Genomic DNA, 16,842 nt, shown 5'->3' with positions numbered 1-16,842 from the left:
CAGGATTATGACAACTCAGCCTTAAAAAGACTAGAGACTTTTCTTGTCTGCTTACAGGTTGATATTTTTCATATGTTTAGAAGGAAAAATGCCAAGTATGAACTTATCTTAAGTTTAAAAAACCAGTATTAGCTTATTCATAAAGAGTTTTTAAAAAATTTATGGTAATCTGATCAACTGATTAATTTTTTTTAACTGATTAAAACAGAAAACAAAATACTTTTATTAAAATCATGAAAGTATGCAGTGGTACAGACTTTAAAACTGTTTTTCATTTGGAGACTCAGTGTTGTGCATTACTGAGTCAAAGGAACGGTAAATTGGAAGTCTGGACAGTGTATCTGTCCTAATTGATTTGATACTTGTAATGGTGGAGTTAAGAATGCTCACTGATGGACAGGATGCCTTCTTGAGATTTAACTCCTATCCTACATTCCATTGCTTTTGCTGATCACCGAAAGTGCTTTCACTTTCCTTAATAGAGTCCGGTCCACGGTACGGGATTCACGTACTGGGCTTTCACCATCACGAAGTGCCTGGGTTTTTCTTGAGCTAATGCAAGTGGGCAAACACTGTACAGTGCAGGGAAGACCTACAGAAGACATCTGGGGACAGACAGGACTGCTGTTTGCCTGCTAAGGCCATTAGATGGGAAACGTCACAGACACCTGGAGAAGCAGATGAGCTGGGGGAAGGGGTTTCACTGTATGTACTCCAAGTGAGAGATTAGACAAAATCAGCAGCTACAAGTTAATGGCAAGTCTTTAGAATTCTTATAGGTAAATCAGGAGAGATAATCAGGCTGAGTTTGTGATAGAAGAGTTACAAAGTAAGAAGGATGAGAAAGAGACCTAAGGAAGAGAGGGGAGACCTAAAGGAATGCAGGCAGTATAAAACACTGGGATTCTCTCTGACTGGACATTTTCACCACTATCCTTACTTATCATTTTGCTTTCTGGGAAGAAAAACAAGCCAGAAAACTTTTATAACTTAATGTTTTAAAAAGGCAATAAATTAATATGTGATATGATACCTACTTTTTAAAAGAAGCTAATTTAAAATAATAGTTTACTTTTATTCATTTATTATATATTTGGAGAAATGGTCTTAGAGGCATTACTGGCAGAAATCAGGGCAAGTAAGACCTTCTGCCTACGTTAGCCCTCAGGATGCATATAAGAATTGTGTGGAAGACATACCTTAACAATTTCTTCCCCACTAACATGTCGCAGTCGCCCTAGGATATCCATGATTCGGTCTGGAAAGGCCTTCCATTTCAGCAAAGCAAGGAGATCCACTAGAAAGCAAGCACAAAAGACAGTGACCCTAGTTATGCCATGGACAAGTAAGGCTCAGACTCTCTCAGCCAATGGCAGGTGGGATCTGGAGTAACAGAACTAGCTGTGAGTATCGCAACGGCCTCTTTAGTGCTGAAATCAAGGCCAAAGACACATCTATGAAGCCTGGATGACATTTCCTGACACATGCACTTTGGAGCTGCTGGAACCACGGAAAATTTCGTAGGCTGCTACTGCCAAGTTATTCCTTCAACTTCAAATGAAAAGAAGCCCCTTACTATAGTATGAGGAAAGCAATAAATTCTGTGTCCCTTAACATGGCACCAGCAGTGTGGGCCCAGCAACTGACAACAGTGAAGGATACCACCTTGCCGGCACCATTACCTACCATTCTGGGTGAGTTTGGTGGAGGAGAGCTGTGTGGAAATGGAGAAAGACTCTTTGGTGCTGCGCTGGAAGATGAGGCTAGAGGGGATGTTAGGACAGCCATTGTAGTCCTCTTTGCAGCAGGGCAGACCCAGGTACAGAGCATGGTTGTTAAACGTGCTATTCTCATCGCACTATAGGCAAAAGTAGAGAACAAAGAGTGCTTCCTGAGTTGTGCCATGTGTAAAAACCAGGTTCCAAGGAGTCTGACACACTTAGGTATCAAGTCCTCCTGCAAGAGTGCTTTCTGTTCAGAAGCTACCCAGAACAGCTCACATGCCTTCTGAAGAGAACATGGCAGGGCATAAGGCTTCCACCTGCAGTTGGAAGCTATGCTGTGACAGCTGGCAGTACCAAGAGCTCAAATAGCAGGTCATAGAATGTACTACTCAAGGCCACAAAGGCATAGAGGGGTTGGTAATGGATTTCCGAGTGGAGGTGGAAAACAGAGGGTATGTTGGCATTAATTGTGGGAGGAAAGGACACCGCACTTAGAAGACAAAAGCCTGCTTACGCAGACTAGCTGCCCTACTGTCAACCACCAGCCCACTACCCTGGATTCTCTGGCCTGCCCCACTGGGCACCACTTGACTGGGAACTATGTGTGACAGTTGCTTCAGGGGTGAGGGACAGGAGTGAAAGACAGCCAGATCCCATACCTTGTACACATAGAGCTCATGAATATCATCTGAGAGGGTGGTGCCATCATCTCGCATCAGGGGAGAGAATGCAAAGCCAAAGAGTTTCTTTTCCCCTTTGTCCTTTGCTGCAACCAGAGCCAAGTGTTAGTTGGTTTTGCCCCCCACTTTGCAGAAATTCCTCTTGTGTTCATCACCCATGCTCCTTTGCACCTAACTTCTTTCATTAATTAGGTAACAACCTGAATGCAGGAATGATGAGCAAGGTACTAAATTTCAATTTATACCCCAAGGTATACAGGCTACCTAGACCTAAATAGAATCTTATTGCTGGTCTTGATAAACCAGTGGCTCTTTAAGAAGCAGTTTAACAGATACAAAAGGGACATGCAAAGGAGAATGACACTGGTGTTTATCTACCCCAAGAATCCTGAAGGGCCAATTCCAGACCCCATGGTTTCGGATTACTGCTTTTACAGTCTTCAGAACAGCCTCAATTACATCTCATCTCTGAGCACCCAAATGACTCACAACTCCTTATTTTCTTGCTCCAGTAATAAGAGGTAAACTCTTTACCAGAGAGGAGAGGGGTGGAGAGAGTTATACTCATATCCTAGAGGGAATGAAGAGGTAAGTCTTACTCACTGGAACAATGTCTGAACTCAAAGCGCAGGTGGGAGCCCCGGAACCGGTCTATGGGGATGGGCAATTTGATGATTTCTCCCCACCGAGGACTATTGCTGTGGTAGAGAACGAAGGAGTGATACGAACTCCTATTTGGCTCTCCTGAACCCAAACTGATGCAATCCTGGAAAAGAGAAGCAAAGCAAAATGTGATCTTCCTGGAGGGAGCCCTTTGATTTCTGTGTTACTAGGACACTTTACTTTCTCTGTATGCAGGTCTCATTTTCCCACCAGCCCAAATCTATAAGATGAGAAAATTCCTTTGACTTAAACTTAATACTTTTGGAAACAACTGTGTAGATGGTGTAAGGAATTGGCAGTCACAATCCTTGATGTCCTTGGGATCGAAGTTAACACATATACTGTTCATTAAACTGGAGGGAACTGGGTGATGCCTCTGAATCACTAACAGAGGCTCTTCATCCTCACCAAGGCAGTTAACAATGAGCTCCACTGGAGACATCAACTGTAGATGAAATTTTACCAGATCAGGGGGGAAAAAATCAAATTACAAAGTGGAGAGGGCCTGTATTCTAATCTTCCTCAACCCAATGCTGCACTGGCATTTTAGGCTGCCTCACAGCAGGGGAAAGGTGCCTCTGATTGACTTTCCTTGGATATAAACAAGATGAACTGGATTTAACTTGACCACAGCTCCCCAGTATTGCCATGAAGATGCAGTTCCAGGACTGCTTGTACCCGTTCTTTGGAGGACAGAAAGCTGCAGCCGACACAACCAGGAGCAGCTCCCTGTCCACACAGGTGGGGTGTCACTAGCTGATGGCTCTGCTGTCCTTAGCACTCTCCATATAAAAAATGGACATACCTTGGCCGGTGAGTTGCGTTTTTAAAAATGACACACAAATCATTGTTTCTATCACTGTTTCAACATTTTCCTCCATTTCTATCTTGCTTTAGAATACGATTTTGACTAATTATACCCTCCTTCTCTGTAAAATGTGAATGCTCATTCCTGTTCTGCTTACTTCACAGGGCTGTTGCCAGTACACAAGAATGAGGTTTGTAAAAAGCTGATTTGCCTTCTACCAAGTGCTCCGCAAATGCTGCCTTTTTTACTCGCCAAGGACTTCATTATGGCACGACTGAGGGAAAACTGACATACTGACAAAAGAAAAACAGCACACTAGATCTTCACTTTCAAATGAAGAGTAACAGAGGGTCCTTGCACTGCATTGGCTGGAAATTATCTTCCAGGGCCTGAATTTGCTATTCCTCGTCACATAACTTAGTGCCAGCACATGAGTCCCTAAGTTCCACCCTTAGTTTCCTACGTTAGCTCAAGGAACGGAAGGGGAGAATGGGACCTAATAACAGTTACCTGAAGTAGGTAGCTCTATGCTAGATAGACATGTAGGACAGAACTAGAGGGAATAGGTCTAAACTGGAGCAGGAGGGATTCAGGTCAGACACTCAAGAAGAACTTCTGTAAAGGTTGTATGATGCTGGAAGTCTTTATCAAGGCACAGTGCCGGGTTCCCTTGAAGAAAGAAAAAGGCAAGGAACAAATAGGTGATTTGAGTTCAGTCCTGCCTGAGGGGAACAGGCCTCTGGATGAAGTCCACAGAAGCACTAGAATGCTTACAGGGTCAGCTTTAATGGCTGACTGGTTTGCCTTACCTTTAAGATTTCTCCATCCGCGTAAAGCACATACATGGTCACTTCAATATTCTTTTGTACACTCTTTCCCCCTCTCTCAAAATCTCCCTTTTCCAGGGTCAGGTACAGGTCATTACGGATATCACCTGTGGGGAAAGAAACGGCGTGTTCTCGTGACCACAGAAGCTACACCGCTCAGTGCTCATGGAGGACTGGGCTAGCGTTTGGATCCTCCAAAGTTTGGGTCGGTGCTCAGGGCATTCCAACCTTGGTTACGATGGACATTCTACCAATATCAGTGCAGCAGTATTCAGGTGGGTTAGTTATGTACTCTCTGAGTCTGAATTCTAAAGGTGTTCCATTGCCTCTTGGCTGGGGTGGGAAAAGGCAGAGCAGAGAATCTTTCCCCAGTTTGTAGGTGACAGGTCAATCTTTGCTCTCTAGGAGAATGGCTGTAATCTAAGCCTTCAAAAGAGTAAAGATTTTAGAATTAACAGGATTAACACATATCTTAATCAGGTCTATGTCTTAATCTATAAATCTTTACTTCCTTAAAAAAAAATTTTTTTTTTTCCTTTTAGAGATTTATTTTTTGCAAACCCCAACCCTTCTGAGTCTGACTGGAGAATACACTACTTCTCCTTCCTTCTGGAGGTTTGGCTCCAAACCCCATTTCCTGCTGGAGTGCTAGGCAGAGGTCACTGGCCTAGCTGTCAGTCTTCTTCACCTCATTTACCAAAAATTTTTTTTTTTTCTGGGAGCAAACGGCTCTCCAAAAGCACAGGTGCTAAGGAGCTGGGGCAACAGTCTGTTGTACTCTCGCTGCCTCTCTGCGCTCTGACTCCAGCCCACTCTGCCCATCTCTGCTGCTTCAGACTACGCAGGAGAGGCTCAACCTGCAAGCTGAAAATGACCCAAGTCACACCTGCCATCTTCAGGGGGATGAATTGGTGGTGGTGGGGGGGGGGTCATGTATAAGAAGAGCTTATGTAGGTTGCTCTAAGGTTCTGAATCTGTAACACGACCAATTTTATTCACAGTCTAAAGAAGGGATTTTGGCTTTCAAAAAAAACTTAGTAAACGCTGTGGGGGAAAAAAACTCTTCAGAGGAAGAAAATAGCAAACAAAAACAGATTAAGGGCAAAGTGAAGATGTGTTAGCAGCCTGAAAAAACAACTGAGGTGATAAAACAATTAACTTGCAAAGTGAGCTAAGTCAGAAGCCAGATATTCTTTCCACTCTACTTCTTAGAAAAAGTGGTACATCTCAATATGTGTTCATTACTGGAAACCACAATGACAGAAACCTGTGTGGCTGTAGTTTTTGGTTAGCAAGTGAATTCTGCGGTTTGGTCAGAGATACATGACAATGGCCTCTCTTCTGCCCTGACTACCTAGCTAATTGTGGAGTGTCTGTCATGCATAAAATCGTGTTAGACCAGGGGAAGGCATATATCTGGGGCTTTTGGGGGCTTCATGATCATTCTTCACTTCAGATGTGCGATCTTGAAATTGCTGTTCTTTGATTGCATAATGAAGGTTCTCAAAATGTTTCAGCTCAAGTAGGGAAGAATAGCCCCTGAGAAGAAATTAATTGTTGTCTAAGAGCCCTGATAACTTCCCCTAAGGCTTGAAAGCCATTCTGGGCCCAAACAAGCAGTGCTGAGGCTACCATGAAGTGATGGGGAAAATATGTTGTGAAAATCACACAAAAATGCAATTGCTGGGTAGGTGGGACAGTCTTGAAAGATGTCCATTCTTGCAGTCTGCACAGACTTTCCTCTTGGGTTGGATAGAGCCTGTGCTTTGAATTTTGATGAGTCTGGAACCTTAATCTGCTTTCTTTGGGCAATCCTGCTTGGCTCTTCCTTAGCAAGACTGTCGACAGCACCTGGGTGTGCAGGTGGGGCTGGGGAAGGCATGTAGAAAAAAAAGAGGAGAACTCAAAAGCATCACTTTGTTATTGTCAGGACAGACGCAGAATAAAATCATTCCTGAAAGCAATGTTGAAACTTAACTGCGGACCTTCTATGTGTTACTGCTATTATAATGGGATAAGTCAGAGCTGTTACAACCTGTAATTTGTAACAACTGAAACAGATATCACAGAGCCTTCTTCTGCTCAAGGCCTTTTAGTTGTACATTAGCTTTCCTATGGAATTTAAGTAATTATCCAATTTCTAGACTGATGTAGCCTAAAGTGAATGCTCTAGAGAATTTTACGGTATAACTTAAAGAATAGGTGCTCTATTTAAATATTACCCTGGTTTGTATCCTCTGGAAGTTAATTCTCAAGACAATCTGTGTGGCTTTTAAAAGCAGACGATGGCTACCAGCAATAACCTTCTAGCTTGTACAAACGCTTTTAATTGCTGTGGCTCTATACACAGATTAATGACACTGCAATTACCATAAACTTTAAATGAAACATTTTCAAACTTTTCCTGGATATATATGATCTAGAACACTAATACCAAAACTAGTCATTGCCTTATATATCGTTAATGACCTGTGTTGGTTTTTATAGAGTGCGTTCATAGTTTCTGGGCACCTCCTCTAGGGCATTTTAAGCCATTTCAAATCAGATGGCTTGAGGTAGATATTCCTACAGTTTTCTTTCTTGTTTAAATTTTCTACTAAAATAGAACGCCTTTGATTCTCGTATCTTTAGATACGAGCTGAGAATCTTTATCAATACGAGTAACACTGCCCTGCGAGTTATAGATTATAACAGCTTGATTTCATCAGGCCTTTGGTTGGTCTTTATTTGGAGGACAGACCTGCCTAGACCAGGGTCATTTTCAGTTAGAATAGGTATTTGGAGCCTTAGGAGTTGAAATTTTTAGAGTGGCTCTTTGTGAAAGTTAATGTTGCTGATGCCTTCTTGTCAAAACCTTTCTGAAAAATAATTTAAATCAAGGTCTTTATTAATTCTCCTGAAACTAGAAGAAAATTTAAAAAGAAGCAAATGTGAAACATTCCAGGATCTAATGACCCAGGTCTGCCTTACAAACAGCCTTCCAGGGATCCCCAGCTCTTCAGCTGTTCCTACTGCCTGCCACACAAAAGCTACCAGTGGAATCACGCCTTTGGGTTAAGGCACTGTCTCCAGGAGGCTCCTGTAAACTTTAGCACCAATTGCTAGGAAATATTACCTAAGAGAGGGATGAGCACAGGCACGTTACAATGAGGGCGGGGAAAAAGAAGGCATGGGCAGTGGCTTTTGGAGGTTTGTCTGCAAACCACTACCTGATTGTATGTATTTGAATCACCTGAGGTCTTGGGTGGGCCCTACATACATTGAAAAAAAAATCACCAGATGATTCCGATGCTCCCGAGGGTTTAACATCAGGGACCAGATCATGGAGGTTCTACTGGGAGGACACTGATGAAGTTTGGCTGGGGGTCTGGGCTGCACAGCCCTTAGGCAACATGGAGGAATACTGAGAAGGGTGTGGGAAAGAGAGGCATTTTTTGCAGGAAGTGGGAGCAGGTATTGCTCAGGGTGGCCCTGCTGATGGGCTCTCTTTAGGAAAGGAATGGGCAGCCCTGCCTCCCTGGATACCCTCTGCTTCCTGAGGCTGGCAGAGCATCTCACAGCACCATCAATGCCTTACACCCCTGAGGACCTAGTACTTGGTTGTCAAGCAGCAGAGTTTCTTGAATGGAAAGATGAATGAGTTTGTTCTCATAAGAGGACCTCAGAATAAATATACTCTGTCCCTCTCACGATCTCACACAATAGCCAGTGCCAGCTGTTGTTAGTATAGCTGCAGGTCAGAGAAATGGGTCCTTACAGCAGGTAAACCTTCTTCTGTAAAAGGCCAGATAGACATAGGTCTTTGTCACATGTTCTTTGTTTTTGCAACCCTTTTAAAATGTAAAAAAAACATTCTTAGCTGGCAGGCAGTATAAAAACAGGCTGTGGGCTGGATCTGTCCAGTGGGCTATGGTTTTTCTCTCCCTGGATTGGCATGTTTATTTGTGATGAACAGTTTCACTACACTGCAACTACACATCGAAAATCCAGATTCCTGTGAGCCTACCTACCATAAAGAGCTGCTGGGAAGGGGCAGAGTAATAAACACGAGCTAGTTTAGTATTATGGCAGGGATTGGCTTGAAATACTCGGGGGTCCTTATGGAGTGAGACATCTTTGAGGGAAACAGTGCTGTTCATCTACCAGAAATCTTAGGAGGGTAAGGAGTATTCTGATAGAGCTGCCACTGCCATGGCCACAGCATCCAGCAGAGAAGGAGAACTACGTGCTTCAGTGGCCAGATCTGACCCTCTGAAGACCTGCATTTTAGTATGACCTGGAGAACGAGAGCTCACAGTGTGTGTGTGCACGTCTCTCTGAGATTACTCATTGTAAAGGGCTCAGAACCTCTGAGGTCCAGCTCAGGCACCAAAGTACCTGTTAGCCAAGAGATCTCTTGACAGATACACCAGGCTTGCTTTGAGTTTTGGGTCAATCTGTCTCACAAAGTTCCACCGTACATGGAATTCCAGCCCAGCAGAAATGGTCCAGGACAGCCCACTCAGGTTTGGGCCCCCAATCTTGTTTGGATTCTTTATTATATTCATGTTCCTTCTGTATAAATGACTTACACCACATATTAAGAGGTTTTGGGTTCAAGAATAGTAGTAGTTAATATGACTTACAAATACTCTTGTCTATTTCTAGATAGGATTAGAAAGGGCTCCTGTGGATAGTGCTTTCTTTCCTTTAAAACCATGTAAAAGTAGAACTAGCTCTCTACCAGCAGACACAGCAGCCTATTGAGGACGGCCCCAATTCTATATTGGTGGCAAAGGAGTGAAGTCTCCTGAGAGCATTCAAGGAGATACAAAGAAGTTTATTACCATTAAGCTTGGACAGTTTTGGGCATGTGACCAATGCTTTATTTTATAGCAGTTGTTTTCTTAAGAAGAGACAAAAAAAAATAAGAAAGGACTCTTAGGAGGACTTTTTAAAGTACCCAGGAAAGATGGGTTCTTTATTTTTGTAACCACATGTCTTCAGTGTCATATTTCTATTGGCTTCTATTGCTACAAAGTCAGTGATGCCCTCACTCCATCTGGATGACACGTATGAGCATAGTGTGACATCAGTATACATGGTTATTCCTTTCTTGGGCCGGGGATGAGATGTTCTTCCCACCTCTTATGGAACCAGATGTGACCATTCCTAAATCATTCCTCAGAGATAGTCCCAAAGCCTTATTTGAAACTCTGACTGACTACAGTTCTACGAACTCATTTGTGGCAAATCATGTCATCACTCCCCTTGAGGACAGCTTTCTTCCAAAAGCCACATCTCTTGTGTTTTTGCCTTTCATACGCTTTATGTCCCAGGGAGCTGAAAGGAGAGGCTTTCTGAGTCTCTGTGGCTTGGGACAAGCACTACTCATTTTCTTTTAAATGTGAGTAGCTGATGTCTCATAAAAATCCTTTTCTGTATCTATACTGTTCTATTTTACCTCGTGGTTAAGGTTTTCTAAACATTCCAATAGGTCCTCAATTTCCTTGAGTCTTAATGAATACCTGAAGTTATGCTTCTTACAATCTTCTAGGCTGGGCTAGTAGCTTCTCTTTTTGCACCTTGTCAGTTATCCACAAAAGGTGAAGATTATGAAGGATTAATAATGTATATGGCACCCCACCCCATAATGCAACATTCCATGAAATAAATGAAGATGGAACAAAGCAGGCAATAAGCAGACAGGACACACAAAAGCAGAAACTTACACCCAACTATCTTCATCTCTGCATCAGAAAGAAAGGAGCGAGAATGAGGGGACAGCACAGAGAGAAACAAGAACAATTAAGACAAACAGGAAAAGAGAAAGAAACATCACTCGCAGGTCAGTGATGATGCATGCATTTTTTATCAGGGATCAAAGCAAAGGATTGAGTGTAATTCTGAGCACAAGGGCAAGAGTCAGAGGGTCCCCTGTAGGGCTGTCAAGTCTGTATAGCTACCTTCTAACGGACAAGTTCAGGGCAACCCAAGAAAAGCAGCACATGCCCCAGGTCTAACTCAGGGACAGCCAAAGCATCCCTAAAGCAGAATACTTTCTAGGACATGGGTCTGAAAAGGGGTCCAAGACCAGGAGCATCACCATCACCTGTGAATTTCTCAGAACTGCCAATTCCCGGGCCCTAACCCAATCCTACTGAATCAAAACTCTTGGGGTGGGCTCAGCAATCTGTGCTTTTCCAAGTCCTTCAGGTGATTCTGATGCACACTCAAGTAAGAGAAGCACTGTTTTAATCCACTGCGGTCAAGGTGATTCTGACTCATCGCAACCTCACAGGACAGAGTAGAACTGCCCCACAGGGTTTCCAAGGAGCGCCTGGTGGATGTGAACTGCCAACCTTTGGTTAGCAGCCGTAGCTCTTAACCACTACACCATCAGGGTTTCCAGCACTGCTTTAGGAAAGGCTTAATCATCAGCTACAACAGCATATTAAAACACAGGGCCAACTGAGCTAACTTCTTACAAGACAGGAAAACATTCAGCTAATATGAAACTTGGCCCATATCACACACAATGACAACCTCAGAAATTCAAGAATTGGAAAACAGGTTAAAACATTGTATTGCCCACAGAGCCATGCCAGAGCCCTGTATCCCCACTGACCCCAGGCCAGACTTTCCAGAAAAGTTAAGAATTAGAGAGGGACATAAAAGGTGGTGGCACATCTCTGCTGGCTTAGACAAGGTCAAGAGAAGGGTGAAGCTCCTTCTTGAGTGAGAGGTTTTAAGTCATTGCTGCCAGGTATAATCTTTTGGCTTATAGTTTTTTTTGAAGTTTTATTATGGCTAACTCTGACATGTGAATCACAGGAACAATGTTAACTACTTTTTCACCTGGCACACCTGTCCTGCTCGAGTCTTTCCTACCCATATTCTTGGAAAAAATCTGGAAAAGACTAAAATTGTGCTTCAGAGTTATTAGTTTTTGTACTGAGCTAAAATGAGTTTGGAGGAAAGGTGCAAGTACCCACAGAAATATGGTGATCAACCAACAAAAGGCTGTATATGCTCAGTCTCGAAAAATGGCTTAAATCCTCAAATTTGTTCATTCTTCTGTAATTCAGGATGCCAATTCTTGGGTTGGCATGCATTCCCTGGCTTGCCATTCAGTAGTAATGGCTCCCAGAACACCAGCAATGCCATTGTTGCCTCCTGCTCATTACCTTGGGTCACGAGTACAGCTGGGTGGTTGTGTAGCCAGGCCCTCTGTTGGGCACAGAGAAGGACATCTCCTGTTCGCAGCATCCATGGAAAGAAATCCCACCCAATGGAAAGCAATGGTAGGACATCAGAAAGACCTTTTTAGAAATGGTATATTGTATACTTGTGTGCATAGAGCTTGTCTGAACTCTTTCATACAGCTCCACCAATATGTTTTGACAAGGTCCTACCTGGGCCATCTGACAAAAAGACCCTTTTCAAATGAGTGGCAGTTTTTGCAAATAATGGGTAGTTTTAAAATAAGGATTACAGTTTATGAGTAATGCTAATTTTCCCAGTTACTCTCGTTTCTCAGACTTATTAAGTGTCGAAACATTCACGGCTACTAACATAATTTCTTTCCTGGTTCTTTCCCCATGTGTCCATGTATCAAGATGACAAAGTTGCAACTTCTTGTAACTTGGTCACATCACCACTGTGAGGGCTGAGGGGCTAGAGGGGCTGTTGCAGCCCAGGTCAATATTCCCACAGGTGAAGGGTAGACCAGCTGTAGGTGGAGGGGTGGCCAGGGCTTGCATGACTCATCAAGGGACTTCTTGCCACAGTCATCATTTCCCAAAACAGGCTGACCGCAACATGAAATTCTCCTGCACACTTTTCTGGTTGCAAGAGCCAGCCCTATCACCTTGCCCGAGGATGGCAGACCCACTCTGACACTATCTTGGGGTGCATTAAGGGGCTGCCCACAACCCTAGGAGCGGCCTTCTGGGGAAAGAGATTTTTTCCTTAGGTGGAGGCTGAACTCTCTCTACGAACTGAGGAAGGGTAGAGAAGGGGATAGATTATACACAAAGGGCTGCTGCCTGCCTGTGAATCAATCCCTACTGTCAGCCAGCACTTAGCACCTCAAAGGCAGACAACTTAGACAGCAGCACACTCACAGCTTCAACCTGGATCTCTCAGGATTCCCCAGTGTTTACCTTGGGGAACAAATCCTATAATGATACCTTAGCAAGCCTGGAGAGGGCAAACCCCCTTAACAAGCTCACTGATGAGCTTACCTCATCAATGCCCAACACTGCTGCCTATGTAGAGTGTGACACAAAAGATCTCTTTCCGTGGATGGTTTTGACAATGTAACTCTTGAAATCAAATTTCACCTAAGTGCCTATCTGACGGAAGTTTGTTCCTTTCTAATTTCTGCTCACTTGGTTTTAATCCCATGTCTGTGTGGAGGCTACCAAGAAGGAAATTTCCAAATCTTAGACAAAAAGTTCTTAGAAAAAAGAAGGGCTTCAAGTGTCTTTCTCTTAGAATATATTCCCCTCCACATGAGCCCAGATAGCTAAGTAAAAAATTAGCTATCAATTTTGGTACCCACCCATTTTTCTTCAAAGTCACATCTCCAAGAAGCCAGTGAATATACTTTTCCTGCTTATCAGTCCCAGAGTGGGCTGAGGAATGGTGTCAGGACCAAAAAAAAAAAGAAAAACCAAACCCAGTGCCGTTGAGTCGATTCCAACTCATAGCGACCCTATAGGACAGAGTAGAACTGCCCCGTAGAGTTTCCAAGGAGCACCTTGTGGATCTGAACTCCCGACCCTTGGGTCAGCAGCTATAGCACTTAACCACTACGCCACCAGGGTTTCCGGACAATATGGGAGAAATCTGTGGAGGGTGTCATCTCTACAACAGTCAGTTGGGGCCCTTTTATAAGCAAGATATTTCCTTAACATTTAAAACATGGAATTGAGTGAGTGACCTGGGTTTCCCACTGAAAAGACCCTCCTGTATGTACAAACAGGAGATGAAGGCTGTGCACAGCATCTTGCTCTGTGTTTAGTGCCTGTGAAGACAGAGTGAGAGTAACAGAAAACAAAACTGGGCATAATCTTGGAGGTCAGAAAGCAGCTGGAGTCCCTCACATGGGCCTTCTTTATGCTCAGGCCACACTCCCCTTTGAGTACACGCTGGAAAATATAAATGAAGCACCATGAGGAACTCCGAATAGGTGATATCTGGAGTGGCCACAATCAGTTCAGTCTAGCCTGGCCTGGCCTTTTTAAACTAAGGGAAACAAGCTTCTAGCAGAGCATTCAAGCTCAATTGGAAGGGTTTGTCTACTCCCCCTAGAATCCATCCAGACACACATTTGTCGGTTTTGATCTCCCTCTCCTTGTTCACATCTTCTCTGGTTATCAGACCACCTGCCATCCATCTGAGCCATGCCTCTACTCCTCCCTCACGGCCTGTTTGGATCTACTTCTCCAGCTCTGCCTGTGTCCACCTTACTAGGAAACACGCACCGGGTATTCACCTGCTGGAACCACACCTGACGGTCAAAGCAGTGCTACTTTCTGCCCTAGTTGTCCTTTGGGCTTTAGGTGAGGAGAACGAGACGATTCCTGAGAAACTAGCCAGGTAGTACTATTCACAGAGTCTTATCTACATAATTTGCCTGATAGATTAAAAAATATCTGCCATTCCTACATGAGTTGGGATTTACGAATACTGCAGGTACACATTTTGATATTTTCTTCCCCTTAAAGAAGAGGTTCTTGTGAGGCAACTCTCCTCAGAGAAATGTGATGGCAGAGAAAGGGTGTAAAAAGGCATCCCCATGCAGAGTTTCTTGTTGGTTCCTACTACTCAGCTTCCACAGGACACATCAAAGCCCATCTGATGGATTATCAAGCTGCACTGGTGAACATGATGTGGGGGCTTTAGGAAAAGGACATATGCCTCAAGAGCCAAAGGGGCCACTTGCTACAGACTGCAGTCAGCAGCCTGACCTAGGTTGCAGAGGCTTTTAATTGCGGCAAGGTTCCTCTACAGCACAATTCATGACCTGCTCAGAAGAGGAGCACTGGACTCCGTTCTCCTAAACCCCCACCCCACCCCACCTCACCCAAAACAGTTCTGCCTACCTGGCATGATGACATCAGGAAATCCCAATTTCCTTGTAATTGCCAATCCCCTATTAAATATCATGGGGTTTTCTCTCCGAATATGTTCCATGTCTCCACGAAGAAGCTGCAGAGAAATGATAAGACCTGCAAAAACAAAAGCATTTCCATACTCAGAATCACATGTCCTCTCTGCTATGGAGTACCAGAAAAGGCGCCAGAGTCACATTTTCCTCTGAAATGTGCGCAAAGCTCAGCATTTTTCTTGAGAAAAATTTTAATGCCGAAAGTATGTTATTTTGAAGAAACTTTCTAGAAAGTAAAAGGAATTTATGTCAAGATGACCTCAATGATCCAGAGAACTAGTCTACTAAACATAGCCTGAGGTCTGGTATCTGAGTTGCCTTTCTCTCTGCTGCCTAGTGTCTAGTCTAGGGCCAGCATACTGGGATGAGAGGGCTGACCTACAAGAACTGTACATTTAGGGGCCCAGAGAAGTCTACAGAAACAATATAAAGGCAGACTAGAAATACGCGTGACATAAGAAGTCTCAGGGTCAGAATGCCCCACAAACAGAAAACGAGCAAGCTAAGCGGTACTATATTTTATTGGTATCAGTATGCCAAAGTGTGGGAAGCAACATGCTGGTTCAACCTTGCAATGGTTTGTAAAGACAGCAATGGAGAAGATAACACATTCTCCTTGCAGGGAACCATTATACTACAAGGAAAACAAGTGATGTGTTTTGTTTGTGACACTAGCTAAGCCTTGCCTCAGATACAGTGAGAGTTTCATGCCCTCCAGATGACCCTAGGGGCTCTGTTCAGAATTTGGAAGAATATGTAATGTCCCCACAGGTGAGTCGGCTTCTGGCTCATTACTTGTACCCTAGGAGTTTTGCACAAAGTTAGAATCTCCAGGAATTTCTCCTTAGTGTTGCCACTGCAGCCCCTGAGTAGGTTAAAAGATGTAAGAGGTCAAGTCTAGATGGAGTTAGGAAGTACCATGGCTGCGACTTTGAATGGGATTAGCTGTTAACAGGATGATGAATTTAGATGGTGATCTACGGGTGATCAGGAAGTACTCTCAATGATCTGAAAACTTGGCAATTGAGCAGAAGATGAACATCTATAGAAATGATGGAAGAAGGTATTGTGATAATGAGGACAATCAGAAGAGTGATGGCTGGAAAGTAGAACTGTAGAATAAGAATGGTCTGGGAATGGAGGAGGGAGAGGAGGAGGGGAACAGAGGGAAGTCGGAAAAGTCACAGATAATGTATCTGGCAGATATAAGCATTCCAGTAAATAGGAATGGGTAATCTCACAGAAGGATCAGGAGGAGAAACAGGGTTCCACTGCAGCCCAGACAAAACCTCAAGATAATCTGATTGCTTTTGCTAAACTTGTGCTCCCCAAGAAACCCTGGCATTATACACGTGTCCCAGGTATCGTTAACATCAGGATCTCAATGACCTGAAAGATGGACACTTGGCATTCCAAGGATTAGATTCTATATTTGGAATTTTGACCACTCTAAAATAATTTTTAACAGCCTGATCCCTTGGTGAACTAAACTACAATTAGTTTATGAACCTGAAAGCCTGAGGGCCAGACCCCTAGATCACAATGATTTCTGCAAAGGAGAGCCCTTTGGGAGACCCATCCATTACCCATAGCTACAGCTCATTCATCTGTGGTATCTTTAGACACCTATCAAATTTTCATACTCTGGATGAACGAGAAACCACTGATCTAGGAGACAGCCTAGGTTTAAGGCAAATACCTGTAAAGGAGAAGGCTCATGTACTCCAGAATTTGATGGTGTGAAGGTTTGAGGGCAAGGGAAAAAAAATTACTCATCATTTTGCATTGCCCAGGACTTATTCAAGTACTCAATGACTGGCTATCATCTCTGCATTTTCTGAGCAACCAAACTGGCCTCAAGATGCAAAGCAGAATTTTCAAGGAAAGACTTGAGCTGTTGGGAGAGTCATGGCTAACTTCCAAGCTACCCAAAGAGATCCTGAACAGCTGCTCTCCTCTTGAATTAGGAAAAAATGAGGACCAG

General features: G+C 43.6%; 1 protein-coding gene and 1 long non-coding RNA gene across 7 annotated transcripts in view; one reads left to right on the top strand and one right to left on the bottom strand.

Annotated features, from left to right (window-relative positions):
- Nucleotides 1-4,645, top strand: part of LOC126063564 (uncharacterized) — a 42,312-nt gene extending 37,667 nt beyond the window's left edge. The window contains exon 4 of the long non-coding RNA XR_007514391.1: nt 4,040-4,645. This is a non-coding gene — a long non-coding RNA (uncharacterized LOC126063564). The remainder of the gene's footprint in view (nt 1-4,039) is intronic.
- DOCK3 (dedicator of cytokinesis 3) overlaps nt 1-16,842 on the bottom strand; it is a 547,636-nt gene that overhangs the window by 115,980 nt on the left and 414,814 nt on the right. For all 6 annotated transcript variants that reach the window (XM_049861907.1, XM_049861911.1, XM_049861908.1 and 3 more), the window contains 6 exons: nt 14,794-14,919; nt 4,685-4,809; nt 3,008-3,170; nt 2,384-2,490; nt 1,687-1,858; nt 1,200-1,297 (listed from right to left, as the gene is read on the bottom strand). In XM_049861907.1, the coding sequence (XP_049717864.1) occupies nt 1,200-1,297; nt 1,687-1,858; nt 2,384-2,490; nt 3,008-3,170; nt 4,685-4,809; nt 14,794-14,919 (791 nt within the window). The remainder of the gene's footprint in view (nt 1-1,199; nt 1,298-1,686; nt 1,859-2,383; nt 2,491-3,007; nt 3,171-4,684; nt 4,810-14,793; nt 14,920-16,842) is intronic.

The sequence above is a fragment of the Elephas maximus genome, chromosome 20, assembly GCF_024166365.1.
Source record: "Elephas maximus indicus isolate mEleMax1 chromosome 20, mEleMax1 primary haplotype, whole genome shotgun sequence".
NCBI classification, from domain to species: domain Eukaryota; kingdom Metazoa; phylum Chordata; class Mammalia; order Proboscidea; family Elephantidae; genus Elephas; species Elephas maximus.
Note: the sequence above shows the minus strand (reverse complement) of the source record. Positions and strands in the feature narration are given on the sequence as shown.